Below are 25,473 nucleotides of genomic sequence, written 5' to 3' on the forward strand. Positions count from 1 at the left end.
ATAGTATTTCGAAATTGGAGTTGCTTAGTTTCACTCATCCTTTTTATATCGGGGTGAAACAAGGGGGCAAAAGGCAATTATTACTGATGGGGCCACAATGCTTTGTTGGGCTATTTGGAATATAAGGAATGAAGTGGTTTTTGATAAATGCCAATCTAAAATATTTTTGAAGGTATTGTTCAGGGAATATACTAGCTCATGTTTGGGCCAAGTTGCAGTGAAATGAGAATGATTAGGAGTGGTACGCCGTTTGCCGGAGATGGTTGACTTGTGTTTCTTCACTTTGAATGGATGTTTGGTTTTTAAAATTTGTTTATTTGGAGACTTGTTCGTGTGAGTGTAGCTTTTGTGCTACTATTGTAGTAATTAAGGTCTGATCCTTCTTCGTGAATCTTCATGAAAAAAAGGTGAAGCAGGATACTTTTTCTATTATCTAAAAAATTCCGAGTTTTTAAATCTTGGAGTAATTGTAACCAGGTCCTAAAGCCCTCAGGTATTATCCCAGTGGTCAACTTCGAGTACATATATGGTGGTAACATTGTCACTAGAGTTACACGAGAAAATGCTCAGTCCAGCCTTCAGCGGCTGACAAAACCATGCTAGAATTTGAAGCGCCGATAACAATCTAAAGAATCAATATGCGTTTCCATCACTGGATGTGCAAATGATATCGAAATTGCATTATTTGCAGTTCTAACAATAATTCTGAGATACAGATGTTACAGGGTTCACAATATCTTCCTAGCCTTTAGTCCCACAGGTGTCTCCCTAGTCGCTACATGACAAGCTGAAGTGCTGAACATAGAGACGGGGCTGATGTTGACGCCAGTGTCTGCGCGTGTGGGCCCGCGCGAACGACACGACCCACCATCGGTTTCGCCGGCGCCGCCGGCCCGGCCAGCCACAGCCCACACGGCCCGGAGAAGAAGAGCAAGCCCGAAGCCCCCGAACAATATGGCAAAGCTCCCTGCCACCCAAACTGATCTCCACCACGCACTTGTCGCTCGCTCGCGCACACCCTCAAAAAAAAAAAAAAAAAACTTGTCGCTCGCTCGCGCACTGGGAGTCTGGGACCTGCCAGCCAACGCCATCCCACAGGAACACCGCATCCGCGACCGTTGATCGGTGACTCGGACGGTCCAGATCGCCCCCGGCAGGAGCCCGCCCAGCCACGAGTCCCAACTCCCAACCACCCCGATCCGGATAGCGTCTTCCCGCTTCGCTCGCTCCGTCGCCTTCGAGCCGGAAAATAGCCATTACCAAAGCTGTAAAGCAAGCAATTCGGGGGGAGCTTTCACCGCGCGCGTTCCGGCGATTGATGCGCCCGCCATGGCGTCCGTGCCGCTGTCCGCGTCGTCGCAGGCCGGCCTCCTCCTCCTCCCGTTGCCCCTCCTGCAGCCGCCCGGCGCCGGCGCCGGCGCAGGAGCATGCCTGCGCTACTGCCTGCCGAGGCTGCCTCCAGGGCTCGCGAGCGTGAGGAAGGGAGGGCTCATGACGCTGCCGCTGCCGCTGCCGCTTCTGGCGCCGCCCCGGGCCGCGGAGGGGAAGGATGGGCGGGCCGTGACCACGGAGGAGGTGATGGAGGAGGAAGAGGATTTGGAGGTCAGGAAGGAGGGGGAAAGTGGTGGGGCAAGCGAGGATGCGGCCAGGGGTTCGGGGCGGTTCGCCGCGGACTACATATCTCTTGGCATCAAGGAGCCCGTGTATGAGGTAGGCGGCCAGCAAGCTTGGTCTCAAGCCTGAAATGGCGTCGTAGTTCTTACTGAATTGTTCACATGATGTTTCATATTGCATTGTTACTTGCCAGTCAACATCCGTAATCTGGGCACTGCTTACCCGAAACTAAGTTAGCATCCGTTGTTTCGCGTTTTCCTTTTGTTCAAATGAATTGCCCTCATGTTTGTCCTGTGCCATTTTTATGTAATAATTGCATAGGTTGCCTTTATGTTGAATTGAGTATATGCACATTACAGATTTTTGGGCTTCAAAACCCTGCAACATACATAGTCATTAACCTTTATCCCGATATCCAACTTTACCCAGGTGATAGAAGTGAGATCTAGTGGGAGGATGTCCACCAAGAAAATAAGCCGGCGGCAGCTATTGAAATCTAGTGGTATGTAAAAGCAATGTGTTTCTCAAGCACTGTGCCAATACGTCAACTTCATTTTGTACTACTTTTAACTGAAAATGCTCAGTTAGTGTGATTTACTATCTATCTAGTGATTTCCAAGCACATGCAAAGGATTTCTTCTGATTTTTCAACTTTTGTCCTGCCAGGCCTCCGTTTACGAGATACTCGAAGCGTTGACCCATCACTATGGTTAATGAATTCAATGCCTTCCCTGCTGGTAATAGGATGCATTCAATACACAACTATGACTTTCCTTTGTTTATGCTATGCTGCATTTTTCGGTTGTACTGATGATCAATTTACCATTGTACACTATAGTCTGCGAGACGATATAATTGATTTGTCTTCACTGTATTTTTGTCCAAACTACATGATGTTTTCACATTTTTATAGTAGATCATGGAGTGCCCAGATACTTGCCTTTAAGGAAGGGCAATGACACTGTTTCTGCCATCAATTTCGGCTCTCATTCTGTTGGCTAACTGTAACTGTTTTAGAAAATGTTCACGACAGATTGAGTTTAACACTAAGGCAATTATTGTTGATTTACATCTAGAATATTTCTGCCACTTCTATTTTGTTAACTTGTGTATTGATGCATTTTAGTTGGGATATTGTCATTCCTGTTTTTATTTATTGGTGTTGTTTCCATTCTCTCCTTGCAATGCCATTCATATGGTTCCTGAACATCATCCTTTCTATAGCATTTGAAAATTCATGTTTCATCATTTATTATAGGTACGTGAACAAGCGATTTTAATCAATCTTGGTTCCTTGCGAGCAATTGCTATGTATGAGCGTGTTCTTATATTCAACTATAACAGGTCAGTTTTCACCTTTAATAATAACAAGTCACCTTCTCATCATGACCTTACCTGATTGTCTTACAAACTTATCAAAAATTTTCTGTGACTTAAGTAGTCAAGGAGGAAAGGCGTTTCTAGAGTTATTACTGCCTAGGTTAAACCCAAGAAACATCAATGGTGGGCCTGCAATGCCTTTTCAGCTTGAGGTAATGGATATATCCAATAATCTATTTGCATTCTGGAAGTAATCGTGATATAATCATATGCTGCTACATAAATGCATTTTCTTCTCTGTTCCCATCAAAAGTTTGCTGCTAATTTAAGTTTATATGATTCGGGGATCGCTAAGAATGGCTGCATATTTCTGTTTACATATGCATTGTACTTTCAACAACATAATAGGACATCAATAAGTCCTTGTGAATGTTAATATATCTGCATCAACACTCAAGTTATTTATCCAGGCAATATTTTCCAGTGGCTAATATGATTTGTAGAATATTGAACAATCATACAGGCATCATCCGTGTACACTAATTAATGGTTGTATACTATTTTGATTGATCTTATTTAATATTGCATATAGTTTTATTTAAAATATTGGTACCCTTGTATTTTATTGTATTTTGTCTGCATCAACAGAATTGTGGTATGCTTGCATTTTCGCGCAAATTGGAAGTGTACGTGGGGTCGTGGGCCAAATATTGGAAATATGAACTAATCTTTCAATTTGATTTCCTTGTGTTCAGGTTGTTGAAGCTGCACTTCTTTCTAGAATACTAAGATTGGAGCAGAGACTAATGAAAATTGAGCCTAGTGTGAGTATGATTATTTTTACTGCCTAGTTGATTTAGGAATCATCACTTATATGTTTCTCGGTCAATGACTCAAACTTCTTTTTTTGACCGAAGTCAGCAGGGGAAACCCTACCTATTTTTTTGTATAATTTTTTTATTCCAGACCCGTTTAATTCGCTCCCACAGGGAGTCGAACCCGGACCCGTTGGGTGTTACTCAGGTGCTCTAACCACTAGGCTAGAGACCCTTTCACTCAATGACTCAAACTTCAAGCTGCTATTTTTTGAATTTTCAATTTTTGACAACTTCCATAACAATACATACAGTGGCATTCAAACAGGAATGCTTCCACTTATTTTCATCTCTTAATGCCTTTCTCTTTCCTATAACACATTCCCATCTAAATTAATCAGAGCTCCTGATTTTCATGTGCATCAACCAGCACACAAAATAAGAGATTATTTACTTCCAGATTGGACCACTAAGTGACTAATTTTATAGCTGAGCAGACCTTAGACAGGACATGATGTGCTAAATGTTTATTGCAGCACTTTCAGAAAATTAATCCATTAGTTTGTCATCAGCTCTTGACATGAGATACAGTAGGGGAGAGCCCTACCAAGTTGACTCTGCATTTTAGTTGTGCTGATATAGGCATTGTGGGATTGAACAGTGGTTTACTACTGTAGTTTTTCTTTCATTTCATTGTGATATAAAGTGTATGAGCTGCTCCTCATATATTGGTGCTTTCTATGCCACCATAGCATTTGCATTTGTGTTCAACCTTATATTGCTCAAGCACTATAAACTTTGATGTTCAAACAATTCTTTGGGCTTGCAACTCAGGTGGCTGCATTGCTCGAAGTTCTACCAAATCGCTTGACTGCTGATGTTTTGGAGCAGCTTCGTCTAAGTAAACAAGAATTGGTATAAAAACTTCATTTTGGAACCATTTTCTACAGCCATTTCTTAAGATTGATTTTGATTTTATGTATGTATTCATCTGTCAAGGTTGAGCTGGGTTCACGAGCAGGTGACCTGAAACAAATGCTCATTGATCTCCTAGAGGATCCTCATGAAATCCGCCGAATATGCATAATGGGGAGAAATTGCACACTTGATAAATTGAGTGATGACATGGAGTGCTCTGTTCCTTTAGATAAGCAGATTGCTGAAGGTATAGCTGTAATTTGTCATTGTGACTTTGCATAATTCTGAAGGCTATGATTGTTGTGTTCATCTCGCTGAAGGCATCTTTCGCTGGATACTTAATCTATCAATCATTGAGATGTTATTAGACTAGTTCATTTCCTAGTTAAACACTTGACATGTGCAAACAAATATGGCTGCGGTCAGAAAGGATTTGCACAGCTTAGTCTATGTAATTCTGTGCTATTTATTTACCTAGAAGAAACCTTAGCGGACATAAGTATTTGTACAATATTTATAAGGATGAGGTTTTAGATGTCAAAGTAAAAGTACCATGTAGTAGTTTATTAAAAAATATTTTAGTGAAAAGGAAGGAGGCAACTTGAAAAAAAACTTGGAGTTTATTATAGTTGTGCAAACGGGTCTCTAGCTGAGTTGGTTAGATGGCCTTAGTAGCACTCCTCAGGTCCTAGGTTCGACTCCTCGTGGGAGCGAATTTCAGGCTGGGGTTAAAAAAATCTCCTTGTCTATCACCATAACCAAAGAAAGCACAGGTCAAGGCTCGGCCTAGGTCACAGTTGTGGTTGGTTTGGGCCCTCCTACCTAGGGTAGTTGCAGTGGTCACCAGCCCAGGGGTAGTCTTACAAAGGGTTACGGCCCCCTATGTAAGGGTGGGGCAGAGGTTCGGGGCTTTTCTCGGTCTGCGTGAGAAGGTCTTCTCTCTTAGCAAAAATCCTAGGGGCTGTCTTACCCCCCGCAGGTCGAGTTTATTATAGTTCTATTCAATTAGAAGTATGTGTTTCAATTAGGGAAAAAATTGGAGGCTTTTGTCGACTGGGTGAGATTTTTTTCCTAAGAACTGAAGTTTCCTTTTATGGCCTTTGGTCTACTATTTGTTGGAAGCAACCTTGTCGATTTTACTTGATTTGTGTGTATTTTGTTTTGGATTTAACAGAGGAAGAGGAAGAAATTGAAATGCTATTGGAAAATTATCTTCAGCGGTATTCCTCTCATTCCCAGTGAACACTATGTTTTTTATTCTTGTCTTTTAAATGCTGGCTGCCGTTGTCATTTCACTGTGCATTCTGTCAGATGTGAATCATGCCATGGTCAAGCAGAGAGACTACTGGATTCTGCAAGAGAAATGGAAGACTCAATTTCCGTGAACTTAAGGTCCTTCTTCCTTCTCACCACCAGAGCTCTAAGAAATGTTGTCTGTTCTCTCTTTCACTAATGCCTCTGTTACTGAACTATGATGCACACTTGTGTCAACTTTTTTCTCCACAGTAAAGTTGGATATTTAAAATAAATATACCAATAAGAAATTAAGAACTCAGAAGATGTAACAACTTTGAATATAAATAAACCAACATCTGCCACATGGCCAATAAATTAGTATATTTATCGCTTCAACCAGGGCACTGAAAACGATATTGTTTTCGAATTGTATGAATATATAATACAAAGAATTGAATATATAATACAAAAAAGTCGTTCAAAATAGGACTGGCCTATTATCTACATACCTCAAGCGTCAAGATAGAAACATTGCATGCCACTTGCTGCTTTTGCTGGTTCATGTTTGTTTTCTGAATCCTGTTAATCTTGTCATAAGAAATGGATTATGTTTTTGCTGACCATTGCTTTGGAAATCTTGCAGCTCCCGGCGACTTGAAGTAAGTAGAGTGGAGCTGCTTCTTCAAGTGGGAACTTTTTGCGTTGCTGTAGGAGCATTAATTGCAGGTATAGGAATCTTAAGTTTTGTTACTTTTGTAAATTATGTTTCATCTCAAGTTAGTTTACAGATCTATTTGCTGAACCACTCTTAGAGTAATGCCCTGGTATTTCTTTTGCAGGGATATTTGGCATGAATCTTAAATCATACCTCGAGACGAACGCGGTATAGCCCTGCATTCCTGATCTTTTTTCTGCTTCTGTGCCATGTACCTAGACATAATCAATATAGCATGCCTCTCCAGTCGTTGACAATTAGTTTGTTTTCGAGCAGTGGGCATTTTGGGCGACGACTGGTGGAATAGTAGTTGGAGCAGTAGCTGGATTTTTCCTCATGTACTCATACCTAAAGGCTAGGAAGATATTATGAACCCTGTAACATCTGCTTCCTAGAACTATTGTTAGAACTGTAAATAATGCAATTTTGATATCACTTGCACATCCAGTGATGGATATGCATATTGATTCTTTAGATTGTTATCGGCATTCCAAATTCTTGCATGGTTCGCCGGTCGTGATTCAGAACGCTGGACCAAGCATTTTCTTGTGTAACTCTGGCGACAATGTTGCCACCATATGTACTTGGAGACAATACCTGCATGGCTGCATGCCTGAGGACTCCAGGACATGGGTACAATTACTCCAAGGTTTAAGAACTCTTGAAATATAAGGCAAAACAATTGATCCGCATCATAGATGGTTTTCTATTTGAAGGTGCATTTTACTATTGATATCGAAAAATTCATGTCAACATCTGACGAAGTCTTTTCTATTTTAATCGTACTTCGAAATTTCCTTCTTGTGCCCATGTTTCTGTCCCCGGCATAGTTGGATCTGCATGCATCGCTAATTCCTAAGTGGTGTCGTTCCTTTCTACATTGATGAAATCCAAATGTTTCTATTTGAATATTTTTTTGACCGAAGTTAGCAGGAGAAGCTCATGAGTGTCATTGAAATTCTGCAAATGATTGATACCCTGCTTCTACCTCCAACCAAACCACAGGAAGCAATCACACCATAACAAAAGCGGCAACGGACGCAGGCTGATCTTACCAACCCAAACCAGGCGAAATCCTCAGGCCTCAGGCGTGGAGCATGAGCAGTTTGATTCCCGCCATCCGCAGCAGTGGCGCCCGCGTGCCCGTCCTCCGCTGTTCAGTTGGGATTTGGGAGCGGGCAACTGCAGAGCATCTTGGACTGTGCCAACTGCACAAGGCATGAAGAAAATACCTATCTTTACTCGTATACTGCATGATGTGGTGATGCTGAAAGGAAGCACTTTTGGTCACACAGATAGTGCTGCTGGAGCCTATACTATACTATTTGCTCATATTCATGCCGTTGGAACATACAGTCATACAGAGCATCTTCTTGGACCATACAAATGCATGCAAGAACTGCAATCTTGCCCACATTTGTGCTGCTGGGAGCCTGGGACAACACTTCTTGAAAGTACATTCAGTTTTTCTGTTGAAGTCGTGATTCACGATCAAATCATGCCTTCCCGTCTGTATCGTCCTTGTGACTGTCTCAGTCCCTAGCCTTTCACACACACCTAGCTCTTGGCCTCCACTCGCATAGTCCAACTCAAAACCACCGGCTCACCAGTCACCACTACAGAGAAGCACAAAGCCAGGAGCCCAGGACACCCTGCATGTCCGTGCGTGGCTGGCCCTCCTCCCTTCCCCGCCGCAGGGACATGGCGGCGGCCCTGCTCGTGCTACTGCTGGCGGCAGCGTCCGCAGCGCCCCTCGCCAAGGCGTGGTACGAAGCCGTCGACGTCCACCTGACCTCCAACCTGTGCACCCGGCCGCACGACGAGCTCTTCGACGCGCTCCACCGCACGATGGGCGACAACACAGGCCGATAATGGCGATCCAGGGCCACAGGTTCCTGTCGCCCAAGGACGCCGACCAAGGGAGCCCGCCGTCGAGGACCATCAAGCTCCACCTCGCCGGCTGCTCCGACGAGGACCGCGTACGCTGGCGCTCTCCGACGGCGACGCCGGCGTGATGGCCTTCGCCGACGGCGCCGGGCTGTGGCACACGCCTTCCCGGGGTTCGAGCACCTCTTCCCGAACTCGACCACACTCCCCTTCAACGACCCGTACAACGACCTCATCGGCGGCCACCGGAACCTCCCCGCGGTGCCTCTCGGGAGGGCGTCGGCGCTGGAGGCGGTCCGAGCGCTCTCCCGCCCGGGCGCGACGACCACGATTCCGGAGCCCGACGCCAAGGCGGCGGCGCTGGCCAGGCTGATGACCATGACCACGGAAGCGCTGCGCTGGAAGCCGATCCGCGAGGCGTTCGGCGGAGGGAGGTGAGAGAGCGAAAGCTTCATCACCATGGAGCAGGCGGAGCTCGTGCTGCACCCGCGCTGGGTGGACCTGTCGTACCTCGTGTGGCGGTGGGAGGTGACCGGTGCGTGGGGAGAAGAGGGCGTGGAGGCTGAGGGGCTCAAGAAGATCGGCGTCCACAATGGGGCGCAGGCCCTTGCTATCGTCGATCTCCTGAAGCGCCCGAAAGAGCTGTGCGTAGGCGAAGGCCGCGCGGGAGGGGATCTTGGCGAGGAAGACGACGAGGAAGCTGGAGGAGGAGGTGCGGCGGCGGCGCTGCACCAGGACATCTGACGGCCGTCTCTCGCCATGGATTGTAGGTGCCATCGATGCTCTCTAGTTCAGATGGTTTCCCATGGGCCGTGTGACTGTGTCGTCGTCCTAGCTAGTTGCATCGTGCGTTTGTTTGCCCTTTGGCTGTGTTTGTGTGTTGTTTTAGAGTTGTTGCCCATGGAGCTCGCCTCCAATGTTGTCTGCTGTTTAGTTCGTTAAGCACCCATGTATCAGCAGGCTGTACAGGACCATGAAGGTCTTGCTCTCTATCCTGCTAATTACATGGACCAGTGTGTGTTAGAAGAAAAAATGTGCCTAGGTGATTTGGACAGGAGGAGGAATAAAAGGGTATGTGGGATGTTTGGTTTGGTGTATATTCAATGCCTGTTGTCTCCCAGCAGTCACAATCTTTTACTTCTCTGCGTATGGCCTGACGAAAAAATTGCATGGTGTTGCTCAGGCGTGTTTGGATACACATCGGATGTTTGGATACTATGTGGGATGTTTGGTTTGGTGTATATTCAGTGCCTGTTGTCTCCCAGCAGTCACAATCTTTTACTTCTCTGCGTATGGCCTGACGAAAAAATTGCATGGTGTTGCTCAGGCGTGTTTGGATACACATCGGATGTTTGGATACTAATTAGGAGTATTAAACATAGTCTAATTACAAAACTAATTGCACAGATGGAGTCTAATTCGCGAGACGAATCTATTAAGCCTAATTAGTCCATGATTTGACAATGTGGTGCTACAGTAACCATTTGCTAATCATGGACTAATTAGCTTTAATAGATTTGTCTCGCGAATTAGACTCCATCTGTGCAATTGGTTTTGTAATTAGCTCATGTTTAGTCCTTCTAATTAGCATCCGAACATCCGATGTGACCCTGCTAAGTTTAACACCTTGTATCCAAACACCACATGGTAAAAAAAAAATACGGAGCAAACAGAGTGGTAGCCTGACGAAGGTGTGTTAAATAATGATTTGAATCAAGTACAACAAGTCAGTTCGGAGCTTGTGGTACAAGGCTCTACTATGCAGATCCATTCAACTAGCTACGAAAGAAGTACAAATTGCTGATTGTCTGTCTAAACGAAGAGAGTAAAGCATTTTTTTGTTCGGCAGTTCATCTCTGAGTACTTGAATTATGTATTACACATCCAAAATAGTTTCAAAAAGTTGTACTGCTACCGTATAAATCATACACAAACTCTTGAAATTACAGATTTAAAAGGAGTTTGTCCATGTGAACTGAGAAGAAGAAAAGAGGAGAGCAACACAAACAAAGACAAATACGCATGACTGCAAGAGGATGAGTCTGGCGTGTTTGGATACAAAAGTAGCCATGAAACTTGATTAAAATGCAGAATCTTGCTTTGGAAATCTTGCAGTTCCCGTCGACTTGAAGTAGAGCGGAGCTGCTTCTTCAAGTGGGATCATTTTGCGTTGCAGTAGCAGCATTTTTTGCAAGTATAGGAATCTTAAGTTTTGTTACTTCTGTAAATTATGTTTCAGCTCAGATTATTTTTCAGATCTATTAATTGCTGCACCACTCTTAGAGTAACGCCCTGGTATTTCTTTTGTAGGAATATTTTAAATCATACCTCGAGACGAATACGGTATAGCCCGGCATTCCTGATATTTTTTTTTCTGCTTATGTGACATGTATACCTAGCCATAGTCAATATAGCATGGTTTGTTTTCGAGCAGTGGGCATTTTGGGCGACGACTGGTGAAATAGTAGTTGGAGCACTAGCTGGATTTTTCCTCTAAAGCTGTGTAGTCTGGAACTTGAAATTGTATTCAAATTCAACTATTCATAAACAATTTTTTTTCTGGATTGAACACGCGTTATCAACGTATGGAAGACCAGCACTGCTACAGAGATGTATCACGATATACAAATGTCTGTTCCATTTTTCAGCAGTTGGATTGACTTCCCAAATTCTTAGGTGGTCCTAAAAATACGATTGGGTCCCAAACCCATGACCATGGATATGGCACATTGCTAGACGCAGAGCCATAAGACAATACCCTTTGACCATGGTATATAGTTTCATAACATTTCTAAAAGATTAAAGGCCTACAATTACAACTACCAGAGATCAAAGGGGCAAAGGGCTAATGCTTATGAGTTATGACGAGGGACTAGCAGCCAAGAATGGCTCGTAGAACAAATTGTACGCTTCAGCTACTTCCATGTACCACATTGCTTCACGGTCCGGCTGGGCAGAGAGGTCGACCATCTTATGCACCTGCACCAATCCAGTTCATAGATCATTACTCACCGGTTAAAAATAAGATGCAGCTTTGTACATAAAGATTGTATTGGAATCTAAAATTAACTGTGCAATTTCCCCATCAGATCCACCGGAACACTCGACTGGTGGATCTAAATAAGCATTGGAAATATTACATGTCAGAACAGAATAAAATGGTACAATGTCTACTGGTACTTTACTTTCCTTTTTCCCTGAAATGGTTGAAGGAAATTGTTATAAACCTGCTTAACCAAATATCTTAACACATTAAGGAATGGCATGCTATATGAAGATTTATGAAATGAAAACCGACAGCACCCTGAACGTAGTCAAGTTAGATGCTAATCAGTTAAACAGTCCACCACTGAATCTACTAATAAACTTTTAGTACTTCAGCACTGGCATGTCTTAGCAGATTGTGTGATGGGCTTAACCTAAGAGGAGTAAGCTACATATGGCTTTTCTTTTCTTTTTGCTCTTATTCAGTGAAGCATCAGCTAGGCTTGAAAAGGCAGGCATTTGCTGAATTCAAAATGAAAAATCAATTGCATTAAACAATAAAGAGGTCACAAACAGAGAACCTCCGATTACCAGTAAATGGATGGGAAAAGAGGGCATGCAAGAAGACAGGGAAAGAGCCGAGAGAGAGGGAGAGAGATGGTACCTTGATAGCTGGGAAGTTTTCCTTAGACTCTCCTGCAATGTATGCCCCGACCACCATTACATACATCCCTACAGCACAAGTTGTGTCATCAACCAGCTTAAATAAAACATGTAACACAGAAAGCAACATAACAAGAATAGAACGAAAAATGGAATGTCATCTGTCAGTCAGTTAAGATAATTTTTCAAGATAATTAAGAAAATGTCGTATATAGTACCTACTAGTGTATATGTTGCACTGGAAGTGAATACTGTGTTTCAGTTACACAAATTTAAGCTAACAGCATCAAGTCACTGGCAAGCTAATTGTGAAGATCCTACAATCCAAAGTTCTCCGCAAACTATTCAGTTTGTGGTTGCGGATGGTGATGGTGAGCCGTTAAATAGGTCAATTTGCAGTTGTTCGAAGCCCTAAGTTTTCCAGGATTGTTACAAATGATAGAATTCACAGAAATAATACAATTGAATAATCAATCGGCAACGGGAGAGTTGTATATGCAATTCATGATTTCTCGCAAGCTATCCGTCATACGACATTAAAGATACCGAGAAGGCAAGATCAAAGAACCCGCAAAGATCTGCGAACAGGCGTACCTGCCCTCCACGGCCGGCCCTCGGCTTCTCTGGGCGAGACGAAGAGGTCGGCAATGCAGGAGCCGTCATCCAGCACAAAACGCCCTCCGCCGGCTTCGTTGTAGTCCGCCGACAGGAGAACGCCCTGCCTACCGCTGCAAGTCGTCAGGGCTCCGGCCAAGGAAATGGGGGTAGAGATGGGGGAGGAGGGAGGGGCGGGCAAATTTGGGGACCTGAATCCAGACGCGCTGGAAGCGGATGCCGAATAGCATCTGCGCGGGGGAGGCGCCCTCGGACGACGGTGCCTCGGTGGCGCTGGCGAGCTGGGAGCCGAAGATCTTCAGCGCCGCGAGCGAATAGTCCATGGCGACCGGGGAGCAGGGCCGCGCCGCCGCAGCGGTTGCCGGTTGGGGTTGGGGTCTGGTGGGGTGTTGCGGCTGTTTGTGCTTTTTTTAGAGATGCAGCTGTTTGTGCTTTGTACGGGGCGGCGCTGGCGGCTGGCTTGGGCTGGACCGCCGCGTCCGTCAAACTGGCCATTTTTCTTCACGGGCTGGACCACCTAAACAGCCCATCAGTTGGGGATGGGCTGAAAGCGAAGGTCAGATGGTGGGCTGATCGCGCATCTGGAGTTCCGGTCCGGCGCCCAGTCGGTTCTGCGGCGCCCTCCAACAAACTCGAAAGCGTTGCCTATCGAGCTCCTCGCCTCCTCCCTAGCTTCCACCTCGCCGCCTCGCCGGCGAATCCCCGAGTTCGCTTAACCTCTGCCGGTCACGCTGCAATGTCGACGGGCACTCCGCGAAAGGATGTGCCCGGGGAGGGCGAATCGGCGCAGGACGAAGTGCTCCAGCGACAGCAAGGACGGGAAGAAGCGGGGGAGCATGAAGAGGATGACGGCGTCGAGGAGGACGAGGCCCCTACGCACCTTCCGTTCGCACCCTCCTCCGAGGTGCGTGTCCCTCTTTCCTCTCTCGTCAGGTGCTGCTGCTACGGAGGCGAGGGTGTTGGCTCGGGGGATCTCCGCCTCACAGGCATTCCGTCGAGCAGTTAGTGCTGCTGTGTGGCCAGCGGCTACGGCGGAACACTGGCGGCTTTTCTTTTAGCTGGCTTCTTAGAAAGAAGTGTTTCGGGGTTCCTCTGTTCTACTAATGCTCGTTGTCCTTCGTGTGATGACCTGCAGCTGCTTGATGATGTGACAACAGTTGATCCCAGCTACACTATCTCTCTTATACGGCAGCTACTGCCTCAGGGTTCAAATGTGGAGAAAGAGTTCAGGTAAGCGTTGTGTTCACAAGTTAGATATTTATATGCTGGCAACAAGATGATTGCTTTAAATTCCTTCTTATACCCATTAAAACAGTGCTAAGCAAGCTGCCCCAGAAGAGGGTGTAAAATCAGCACAACTTGGGACTAAGGATCCTTGGGAAGAGTGTGGTTGCATTCTGTGGGACCTTGCTGCTAGTAAACCTCAAGCAGAACTGATGGTATGTCATCAGTACATTTCAACTATTATATGTTTGTGCTGTAGATTGTTACGCTATGCAGAGCTTGTTGTCAGTGTTAAGTTTTGATGAGAATTTGATCATCACATCTATCACATGTGAGAAATGGGATGCCTATATGTCAGCCTCACATTAGTGGCATATGTGTGGAAGTGGAACCATGAAGTTATTCAGTAGGATATTGTAGAATCTCCCAATTTATCGGGTTGCTCTTGTGAGCTAGTTGAATTGTAAATTGATACTGGTAGAACATGCTTTAAATGCTAAAACATGTTTATATCGTCGAAACTTGCGAGTGTTGACCAACATGTGAACACAAAGAGTTGCACCTTCAATAACTAGGTGCAACTTCAATATTCAGTGTTGTTACTGTTGAAAGTTTTAGAACCATTGGTGGAGGTGCATCATACAATATTCTGCCATTCTAAGCTAAGTTGAATGGTTTAGAATGAAGAGTCTACTCATGCATACATCTAGCAAATTTTGATTGTTAAAACCTCAGAAGGGAGTTTATTAGATGTTGTTCCCTGGTAAATTGAATTTGTTGGTTTATTTCTAAGCTTTCTTGAATTGGTTGCATTTTATCTTCGTTACTATGAGGACAGATGTTGTGTATGCTTATATTAAAGTGGATCTAGTGGTGCTAACAATGCAGATTCTAATTCTTATAGATGAAAAATCTTGTACTTGAAGTGCTGTTGGCAAACCTCCATGTGACTCAATCTCCTAGAGTGAAGGTGAAATCACACTTACCTTGTACCCTTGCCCGCACTGTCCCAATTTTTCATGGCCATATCTTACATTTTTTATTGAATTTGTTCTATCTGTACAGGAAATCTGTATTGGAATCATGGGAAATTTAGCCTGTCATGAATCTCTAGTTAATGCAATCAGCATGCAAAATGGTTTGATTGCGACGGTTGTGGGTCAACTATTCCTAGATGACTCTGCTTGCCTTTCTGAAACATTCAGGTCAGGTTTTCATGAGGATGGGGTAGAGCTCATACTAATTATGGTTATCACGGAGTGCTTTCTTAGTATCTTATTTGCTAAAATGAAACTTGTCCTCTGTATTGATTATCTTCTCCCTTATTGAGTCCTTCAACACACCGTGAATTGCCTGCAGTGCCAACATTGTTCTAGCATTTTAAGGTCTGTCATCTTGAAACATAACTTGTGAAAGAGATCTACTTGTGAATTGTACAGCTGTTATTCTCATATCAATCTACAAAGAAAATGATAGTAAAAACTACTGAATGTAGAGAATGAAATTCCTGCCAAAAGTTACTAGCCTTTTGTGCCCCCTTTTCTCCTTGTGTACTTGTGTTTTTCCTCTTAGCTTTAATTGATGTTGTGTTGTTGTTCTTATGTTGTTGTGTTGTTGTTCTTATGTAGCCGGGCAAGTAAACGTGAGCTAGAACGAGAGTTCTTCATTAAAAGTTTAGCATGGTATAGACATAGTTGATATAATCTTTTTGTACAACAGGTTTTTAGCTGCTGTTCTTCGTAGCAGTGCATCTGTTTCTTGGGCGGAAGCTCTTTTACCTGATGAAATTCTTTCACGTGTTCTGTGGATAGTTGGAAACACACTGAATTCTACATTACTCGAGAAGGTACAATACTGAATCCATATATGTAGTCTGCTTGTGACTAATCAGTCGATTTAATCCTAAAAAAATAATAACACATTCATTTTACTTAAATGGTTTTTATATGATACGCTTCCTTTTAATATTTTGCTTCATAAATTTTTTTTCTAGGATCTCTATGATTTAAACAGCTTTTAGCTACAAAAGGAACGTTCCAACCCCCTGTGTTTTGCCCTCCCACACCGCCTTCTTGCATGAGAAGCAGTGGTTTATAAAGCTGTGTTTACAAAAGGAACATATGTATTGCAGTCACTCCTAATTTGTTTTACATCTTCTAGTTTATCTTTTCTCTAATGGCATGTGTATTTGCATTTTAGTTCTTTATGAGTTTACCATATCATGATGCAGTGTGATTGTGGCCGATAGAGTAATTTATTGGCTATTCCATTCCTGTCACCAGCCAATTGCTACAATCTGGTCTTCTTGATCATTCTTATAAGTTAGAGTTGCCTTTCACATAAGATTCCTATATTTATTAATACTGTTAACTGTCAGTAATGTGTACTGTACTTTCCATAATTACATGACACTATATTCTAGAATGGCTAAAGGTTTGTGATCTTTACTCTGTTTCTGTGAACAAACTCACAGCCATGGTGTTGTTCGCAGTCTTATCCTTTTAGAACTAGTATTTGTTTGCATATATGATTTAATACAAATTTAAACCATTGAGCACAATTGTTGCTGCCTTCTTGTTATTATCTGGTTTAGCTGAAACCATATCAGCTCATCTGACTTTTTGTATTCTCTGTGGAGTTTACTTACTCTGTTACTGTTCTTTTTTTTTTTGTCTAAACCGCTTGCAGAGCATTGACTTTCTATCAACTGTCATTGATAATCAAGATGTGACTGCCATTCTTCTTCAGCCTTTGATAAAAGTGGGATTGGTTGACCATGTTATCAGTTTGTTAGCAAGTGAGATCGAAAAATTATCAGATGAGAGCAAATTTGACAGGTACGATGAGCAGTATTCTTGTGAATTGAACCAATTTTAGAACATGCTCTTTTCGTATAATATTATCTGTTATCCATAAAAAAATTATCTGTTGCCTGTACTGAATTTATTCTTGATACCCTCAGGTTTTCACTATGTATTTTGGAGAATTTTCTTTAGGTAATAAGAGTGCCATATTTGATTATCCAGTGTTTTTGAAGGTCTAGTAATGAGGATTTGTGCTCCAACCATAATAATAATTGTTTACAATATTCTAATCTTCCTTCTGATGCAAAGTTAAAATCCCTCCTTGCTTTGTAGGTTGCAGGTGTTTCTTATTTTCTTATAGATTGATCTGTCTTGTATTCCTGGTTTTGTTTTGATTTGATATGCCCTTGTTATTATCCTTGTTACTTCAATTTCAAGTTAATAACTTGGGACAGAAATAAAAATATATGATTTTCATTTTATGAACACATTTCAGGTCCGTCTCTCTTGATTTGATCCTTCATTTCATTGAAGAGTTATCTGCAACAGACAGCTGTTTAGAAGTGATGTCATCAAGTGACAAGCTGATTCAAGTACTTTATAAGATAATTAAGTTACCTGATAAATTTGAGGTGAGCACTATGCTTCCTTTTTTTTTTATTTGACCATCAGAATCCTGTTTAGGTTACACAGTCTGGTTTACTGCCTTGTTTCGGTATGAACCTTTACCATCAGTAAAATCATGAAATGGGAAAACGGACGCTTACGAATTATTGAATTTGTATACTCAGTTAGATACCTGAAATTTCTATACCTATAGATAATATGCAACAAGAGCATGGTAATTGTGTTTTATTTGCAAACTCTGCTTCAGGTTTCAAGCTATTGTGCTTCTGTGGTGATCATACTAGCAAATATTCTGGCAGATGGAAAGCGTATTGTGCCTAGTCTCTCTCACGGTTGGTCACATTTTATGAAGAATGCATCTTACCATTTGAAAATCACTTTTGTGCTACCCCAATACTCTGGCATTTTCATTCTTTCAGATTTACCCTTCTTGGAGGGACTCTTTGACATTCTTCCACTGGTTTGTGATGATAACCAAGCTCGGAACGCTCTCTGGTGTATCTTAGCACCTTTGCTGGCACAAGCACAAGGAATTGATATGAACTCTTCATCTCTCAACGACTTTGTATCTCTTCTGTTAGGCAAGTTCACCCTCATGAAAGATGACCTTGAGAACCACAGAGTTGACAAAGAAGTGGAGATGTCAGCTGAGGATGCTTACGTGAAGCATGGGGTATCGGCATCTGTATCCTCCCAAAAAATACTTCATGGAGATGTTGGAACATTTATTTTCTTTTGCAGAGTTTAATATGGCAAACATGATGAAACATATTGTAACAGCACCATGTTTTTCCTAACCTACAAAAAAAATTACAGCTCAGCGCGATCTGCCGTATCATGGAGAGATGGATTGCTGAGAAGTCCTCCCGGAGCGAAGAAGAGGCTGCATTGACTGAAAGTACCATTGAAAATGCTAGAAAGCTGCTAACCTACTGCCAGAATTACGATGCGTAACTTGCTTACTGCAACTCTAGTGGACATTGCTGACCTGTGACTGTGACTCTGTAAGGTTGCAATGCGCGGCTGCTTGAGCGTAGAAAGTCTTTTGAGGTTTAATATTATTGTAAAGGGCAACGGTGGTATAGAGTAATCGGTTGCTATATAGCATGTTTGTAACATATATGCATGTTTGTAACATGTATGTCAGTTTGCATTGCTGTAGCTTGTAGAAGAGGATATATTTTCGGCGGTTCCAATCGATGCTTATGATTTAGCTAAGAGCAAAGGTTGGTCCTTAAACTAGTTGTTTCACTTAGGTGCCCGTACTCTCAAAATGCATATCTGGCTCCTTGAACTTAGGCTCGGGTGTCACTTAAGTGCCTATACTCTCAAAATGCAGATCTTACTCCTTAAACTTGGCTTCAGCTTCGGGTACTCCTTAAACTTGGCTTCAGCTTCGGGTGTCATATAGGTCTCTAAACTCTTGAAATCCATTGTCAATGCAGTGTCATCCCAGTAATAGAACATGATAAGATCAAAATTTTATGCTTTCAAGCAAGCCATTACTTTCATTAGCACATTTCCAAACTTGTCTTATTGTCCCGTCAACTTCTCTTAATATTTTATAAGCCCCTGATTTTAATTTAGTAAGTGTAATAGGTTATTTAAATTTTAATAATCTTACCGGAGGTAAGATATTACCTTCAAACTAAAAGATCTAAACCTTTCTGGGTTCACCACATCAATATTATCCACACACGTTGAGTTTAAATTCATTTTATTTGACTACAATTAAATTATATCTATGTAAAATTAAGTTTTTATCAATTTAATTGAGATGACAATGCTTTTAGAGAGTATATGGTTCTAGATGACACTCGAAGCCAAGTTTAGAGGGTTAGATCTGCATTCTGAGAGTATAGTGATCTAAATAACACCCGAGCTCAAGTTTAAGGAGCTAAATATACATTTTAAGATTACGAGGACCTAAGTGACATGACCGTTCATGCACTTTATGATAACTGTCAGTGCTACACAAGAAGGTGCTGTCATTTATCCAGCATCTACATCATGCCGAAGTCACCTGCATTAAAACAAAAAAAAAACACATAAGCTTGTACAGGAAAGCCCTTTTATTCTCCGAATCTTAAACCCTATACGCGGCTAGTCCCTCATTGCCACCGTTGTTTACAGAAATGGATCTGTATGATAATTGATAACAAACAGCCAACACTTCTTATTTTTACCAGTCGGTCTAGAACAAAATCGGTCAAACTTTATAATATAAAGAAAATTGTAAAAACACATTTTAGGTGTCACTTTTTTGAGATTTCCCTACAAGTTGTTTTGTTGCAAGTGTCTACTCGCCTGCTTAATTATGTGCAAAACCCATCCTAGTAGACACGTGCTTAGTTGATTCTATTTGTTTTCACCAATTTGGAATCGACAATGTAGTCCTTATCAAAGTTACGTACTTCCAGAAGTATAATATCAATATTTTTTGCTATTCCACGAAAAAAAATGCTGATGGGACCTGAAAGTTATCACATGAAATTTTGCTATTTGCCCAAAAACAAATATTGCAACAGCATGAATAAGCTTAATTCGAGCACTTGAACAAAAGCTTGACTCGACATGTATTAATGAAAATCGGTTAAGCATGTAGACTTTGGGGGTTGCATCAAATCAAGTAGGGATATGCATTTGTAAAATGGCTCACGTAAAATCTCAAACAAGTGACATATAAGGTGTTTCTTATGCGATTTTTTTCTTAAGAATAACATAAGATTGAAGACATAAATATGATGTGACTCTAATAATAAATCCGTACTGAAAATATCATATGTTTGCTGATGTACTAAAAGACTTATGTTCTTATAAGAGTGGTAGGGTCTTTTTCATGATAAAAAATCTTTTCCGTACGAAATGGATAGAACAACGTTTATTTTTTTTTTTGCGAATATGGATAGAACAACGTTAGAGACGAGGTCAAAGGCTCAATTTCAAAGCAGAGATTTTAACAAACAGGAATCTTTTGGAGGTTATATACGCAAAAGGCCAATCCTACTCAGCTATTCCTTCGCATCACCACACGTTCCACGAGCTTGGACCCCAGTTACACCACTACAGCACCCGCCACAGCCACAGCATCACGGCCTTCCATTCCCCAATCTAGGGTTGCGAGCTCCCCGCCACAGCCGGCCATGCCCGACGCGGACGTCGACGCCGAGATGCGCGACGCCGCCGCCGCCGCCGCCGCACCCGCCGGCGACGACGGCGAGGACGACACCGGGGAGGAGGAGGACGACGAAGACGACATCGACGACGAGGACGAGGAGGAGCCGACCGCGCCGGTGCCTGTACCGCCCGTGGAGCCTCCCGTCCCGGCGCCCGTCTCGGTCTTGCCTGGAAACCCGAACCAGCTGACGCTGCTCTTCCAGGGCGAGGTCTACGTGTTCGAATCCGTCACCCCCGACAAGGTCTGCCCCTCAATTCATTTCTTTCTGTTTTGCAATTCACGTGGAAATGTGCCGCTTGAGAATTCGTGCGATCGAATCAGAAATTTGACGTGCCTAGCTGAAGTCGTTCGCGATTGGATATGTGTTCGATGTTCTGTTTTTTGTTTGGAGTCATTTCCTTGTCGAATGGTGCACGTATTTGAACATCAGGATTTGCACGGCTGTTCTCACAGCTCATTCTGGCCGGTTTCTTTTCCCACCTGATTTTTTGGTGGGGTTGGAGTTCGCTAGTCAATATTGGTTTGTCGAAATATTGCTGACGTGGCATCAATTGTGAGTACCGAGTACTGTTTCATCGGCGAATGAAATGGTTTGTGTTGGGGTAATGGCCTAATGGGTTTGAGTTTTGAAGCAAATTTTGTGCTAATGTTGACGTACATAGCAATACTTTTATGCAGCACAGTGCTGTTGTTAGTAAGACCAGTCGTATAGTTTTGGTTTACTTCTGTAAATTGGATACAGTCCTTAGTCCTTTTGGCTTGAGGAAAATTTGCAACCCTGAAATAGCTTGCCTTTTCCCCTATAAGGAGCACATTAAGAAAACAGCATGGTAATTTGTACTACTTAGTGCCATAAGCCATATGTTTTACCATGCTACTTGAATATCCATCTGTGTTTTTTCTAAGCTCAGTTTGGTTTCCAGGTTCAAGCTGTCCTGTTACTGTTAGGACGTGGTGAACTACCACCTGGTTCAACTGGCATGGTTTTACCTAATCAAAATGAGAACAAGGTACGCATAAATTCTTCTGCAGTCTGTATGACAATAATTTTATCAGTGTTTTCTTCATCAATGATTAATTAGCAACTTAGCATTCTTTCTGCAGGGGTATGATGACATACTTCGGAGGACAGACATTCCTGCAAAAAGGGTTGCTTCTCTAATTAGGTTCCGTGAAAAACGGAAGGAAAGGAATTTTGATAAGAAAATACGTTATGCAGTTCGCAAAGAAGTTGCACTCAGGTTTGTATCTCGTCTTGAGCAAGCATCAATTTTATTTTGAAATTCTATTGAAAAAGGTCTAGATAAATTGTAGGTGTGGGCTACCAGTATTTATTTTCAATCATTCACAATCCTTCATATTATATCTAATAATGAAATTATTTTGGTGCCAATAGGAGCGGAATTTATTTCTGATAGTAGTTTTTTGTTATTTTATTAGCACACCATGCTCCTGCCACTTAATTAAATAAATGATCATTATTGGACCACGACAATTGGTTTCACTGGAGATGCAACTCAGCTCAGCGTTTTACTGTGATGACCAAAAACACGTGCTGTTAGTCTTTCTCCTCGCACTTGAAGTTCACCCTGACCAGATTATATTCATCAGTAAGGGAACCTGATTTTGTCCAAGCTCCTAATTTTACTTACTTGTCGTTTTTCTTTTCTTTCCTTTTTTCTTTTGGGGTGTTTGGTCAATTTCTTTGTCTTGTAAATATCATCGGAGAATGAAAATTGCTCAGTGACGATAGCAATAGTGTGGTTCTATGATAAGATGCTACAAATATTATATAGCGGTTGTTGGATGTCAGACCATATGCTGCTCAAAGACATGGATATAACCTAGGTTGGAACCTGATAGGGATAGCTAGGGGTCTAGGCCTAGGATGCAGAGGAAGGCATATCCTCAGAACTGCATGGTACATAGTCACGTAATAGTCCTCCATGTCAAAACATGGAGCAAACTAGCATATCCTCTAAATTGGATGGTAAATTAGATGTCTTATTAATAATTGGTGGTGTTTTCTATTATTCTCAGGATGCAGCGCCGGAAGGGGCAATTTGCTGGAAGGGCCAGTCTGGAGGGAGAATCTCCAGCTCCTGGCTGTGATCCTGGTTCCCAAAGCTCAGGCCTAGATTTCGTATCTCGTGAATCAAAGTCTGTCTTGTATTCAATTAGTTAACACTTGATACGCTTTTCTACCTGTTTCACCATTTAATGGAAAATTGACCTCTTTTTTTTTCCAAATAATATTCTGCAGGTGTCAGAATTGCGGTACTAGTGAAAAGATGACCCCAGCAATGCGCCGTGGCCCTGCTGGCCCAAGGACTCTGTGCAATGCTTGTGGATTGATGTGGGCAAACAAGGTACATTTACATGCTTAAACATGTCTCTCTCTCTCTCTCTCTCTCTCTCTCTCTCTCTCTCTCCCTCTCTCTCTCTCTGATGGCTGACATGATCATATTTATTTTCATTTTGTATAGATAGACAATCCCTTAATGCATTTTCTTGTAACTTTTCCAGTCCCAAAGTGGTATGGATGCGAACACAGTCCCTAAAGGGCCGCTTGGCCATTAATTTCTAGTAAAATTATATATGTGAAACCAAATGAATTATGATATTATGAAAGCATTTTCCAAGATGAATATATACATATCATTTTCATATGACGAGTCTAAACAGACATGACAACATTCTAGGTCAAGCGAATTGGTTGACTATTTGTGAATGGAGGGAGAACACAATAATATTCAGGTGTAATCTTTTTTGCATGATTAAACTTGGAAAAGTAGTCCTCCACAGCATGGTTAACGCTGTGCTTGTTGCGATGGTGTAACAGGACATGCTAAGGTAGCAATTCTGTTTTGCTGTTAGTGTGCTCGCAGCAATGGTGCATGCGTGGTTTCTGGTTACAGCTTGGTGGGTAAAAATCATGTCATGTTGCCGCTGAATTACAAATACAGAGCTATATCTAGTCATGCTCATGTTGCTTGTTGAAGTCGTCAAATATGAACTTTAGCTGCAGTGCCTTATCTTTTAAGAAAAATAATGCCTCCCCCATGGAGGTCTGCTGTTGCAATTTAATGGTGATATGTCAGAATAATAGTCACATTTTTCTTTGGAGATGAACAGGAGGTATCATTTAACGCTTGAAAAGTTAAGGGAGCCCATCTTTCTTGTAGTACTGTTAGCAAACTGCACCTTCGACTGTTATTATTTCAGTTGCACAGAGATTGGGAGAAAGTGCAACCAGTTCTCTATGCTATGAACTTATCTCAACTCTCAAGATTTGACCACCCCTAAGCTTTTATCAGGATTTGACTGCTGATTCCTAAATATAGTATTTGGTTTTTGCTGGAAGTGGACATCCTAATGAACTTATAGTGACCACTTCATCTTTGGTGCCTGCAGGGTACGCTGAGAAGTTGCCCCAAGGCAAAAGTCGAATCTCCTGCGGTTGCAATTGAGCAGGTTCAGTTACTAAATATTGAGCACACATTTCTGAGCTTTGAACATTTTCGTAACCTCAGAGCAATTCTTCTGTTTCTCAGGGTGGAAGTGACAACAAAGCACTGATGGCACCGAAGAATGACAACGTTTCTGCAAGCAACAGCGAAGCGTAAGTTCAAAACCATTTACCCTTTTCCATTGTTATTCAGGCAGGCAGCTCATGAACTCACGTGTTTGTCTTCTCCAGCACAAGTGCAGCAGAGACAGGAGCGCCAAAGGCGCCGTGACAGTATATAGACGTGATTGTTGCCTATAGCTAGACAAGACACCCCGATAGAAAGCTCTGCTAATGCGGAATACTGATTCTCGTCAAGTGTACATTCATTCCTTGCTTGACAGCGTTAGGCATGTAATTATCATAAGGTGTCCGATTGATGTCTGTTGTGTAAACTGTAAAGCCCAGATGGCATCTGTTGTGTTACATTTGCTGCTTTCCTAAGCGGTGACATTCACATAAATCATAATCGAGGATCCTCATTTCCCGTTGATTCGACTGCCATGTTAGTCTTCAAATTGTAGCTGTCTGTGATTAGTGTTCTGCACCTACATGCACCAGGTACCTGAACCATTTTTCAGACAGCTGAGATGTGAAATTGCAGCCTTTTCATATTGGTCGTGTGAAAAGGAAAATAAAAAGGAAACCCCATGGAATGAACTCTGCTTCACTCATGATGCGACGGTACCTGGCAGATTACGAAATCACGGGAGGCTCGTGTCGTGATATCATGGCTGGCTATCATTATGTTGTAGCGTGTACAAGGGAAAAAAAGATATCGGCTCGATCCAACTAACTGTCAGCTTGCGAGCATTTGCCGAAAGTCTACGCGCAACAAAATATTTTTGGTCCATTTCGGAAAAAGAACTTCCATGAACTGAGTTGTTCCATGTCAGTCTCCTACATTTTGATTAACTTTTCATGACTTTGCTTTACACATAATGACATAAGATTACACAAGTCTACCACCTAACAATATGTACGAAATGTTTGGCAGGGATTCTAGATTACGTTTTCTCATAGAAAGACGTGATCCCTGGCAGAAAGTGTTTCTGGCAAGTGATTCAAATCAGAAAATGAGAGAAAGGGAGGGCGTTGATGATCTGCAAGAGGCAGCAGAAAATGCAGCTGTTTGAGGTCCGTGATGTAAGCTAATGCCACCCATATATGCACTTAGCGCCTCATGTAGTAGACAAGCGGTGGCTGAGGTGATGTTGAGTTGTGAAGTTTGTGATGGCTGATTGGTGTGTAGTGTTGGAGTAGTGGCTTAGAGTTTGTAGTGTTTTGAGTGGTGTCGCGCATGTTCGTTGGAGTTGTTTAGGGTTGGGTTCTTATTTTTTTATTTTTTATTTGTTGTATTGTTC

General features: G+C 42.5%; 4 protein-coding genes across 5 annotated transcripts; 3 read left to right on the top strand and 1 right to left on the bottom strand.

The window, feature by feature from the left end:
* Nucleotides 1-1,222: 1,222 nt before the first annotated feature.
* On the top strand, nucleotides 1,223-7,313 carry LOC101786567 (magnesium transporter MRS2-A, chloroplastic). 2 transcript variants are annotated; one of them, XM_004982101.4, is made up of 13 exons: nucleotides 1,223-1,710; nucleotides 2,044-2,116; nucleotides 2,281-2,351; nucleotides 2,873-2,958; nucleotides 3,053-3,146; nucleotides 3,690-3,758; nucleotides 4,584-4,664; nucleotides 4,749-4,914; nucleotides 5,842-5,887; nucleotides 5,979-6,059; nucleotides 6,547-6,629; nucleotides 6,743-6,786; nucleotides 6,895-7,313. In XM_004982101.4, exons 1-13 carry the CDS (start codon nucleotides 1,330-1,332, stop codon nucleotides 6,988-6,990), a joined length of 1,371 nt encoding a protein of 456 aa, XP_004982158.1. In that variant the 5' UTR covers nucleotides 1,223-1,329; the 3' UTR covers nucleotides 6,991-7,313. The 2 variants fall into 2 exon arrangements, with proteins under 2 accessions (XP_004982158.1, XP_004982159.1); XM_004982102.3 differs by having other exon boundaries at nucleotides 3,056-3,146; nucleotides 6,895-7,121.
* Nucleotides 7,314-11,085: 3,772 nt separating this feature from the next.
* Nucleotides 11,086-13,172, bottom strand: LOC101752685. Its single transcript, XM_012842539.2, has 4 exons — nucleotides 12,960-13,172; nucleotides 12,748-12,871; nucleotides 12,155-12,222; nucleotides 11,086-11,484 (listed from the first exon to the last, which is right to left on the bottom strand). Exons 1-4 carry the CDS (start codon nucleotides 13,089-13,091, stop codon nucleotides 11,365-11,367), a joined length of 444 nt encoding a protein of 147 aa, XP_012697993.1. The 5' UTR covers nucleotides 13,092-13,172; the 3' UTR covers nucleotides 11,086-11,364.
* A 174-nt stretch (nucleotides 13,173-13,346) lies between these two features.
* On the top strand, nucleotides 13,347-18,641 carry LOC101753095 (protein saal1). The gene is made up of 11 exons (XM_004982104.3): nucleotides 13,347-13,672; nucleotides 13,904-13,998; nucleotides 14,084-14,207; nucleotides 14,897-14,962; nucleotides 15,058-15,197; nucleotides 15,712-15,838; nucleotides 16,681-16,829; nucleotides 17,293-17,428; nucleotides 17,671-17,755; nucleotides 17,843-18,108; nucleotides 18,240-18,641. Exons 1-11 carry the CDS (start codon nucleotides 13,505-13,507, stop codon nucleotides 18,375-18,377), a joined length of 1,494 nt encoding a protein of 497 aa, XP_004982161.1. The 5' UTR covers nucleotides 13,347-13,504; the 3' UTR covers nucleotides 18,378-18,641.
* A 1,815-nt stretch (nucleotides 18,642-20,456) lies between these two features.
* LOC101753493 (GATA transcription factor 18) lies at nucleotides 20,457-24,605 on the top strand. Its single transcript, XM_004982105.3, has 8 exons — nucleotides 20,457-20,842; nucleotides 21,525-21,611; nucleotides 21,706-21,842; nucleotides 22,642-22,761; nucleotides 22,865-22,970; nucleotides 24,016-24,075; nucleotides 24,156-24,223; nucleotides 24,302-24,605. Exons 1-8 carry the CDS (start codon nucleotides 20,567-20,569, stop codon nucleotides 24,339-24,341), a joined length of 894 nt encoding a protein of 297 aa, XP_004982162.1. The 5' UTR covers nucleotides 20,457-20,566; the 3' UTR covers nucleotides 24,342-24,605.
* Nucleotides 24,606-25,473: the final 868 nt, after the last annotated feature.

The sequence above is a fragment of the Setaria italica genome, chromosome IX (assembly GCF_000263155.2).
Source record: "Setaria italica strain Yugu1 chromosome IX, Setaria_italica_v2.0, whole genome shotgun sequence".
Classification (NCBI taxonomy): Eukaryota; Viridiplantae; Streptophyta; class Magnoliopsida; order Poales; family Poaceae; genus Setaria; species Setaria italica.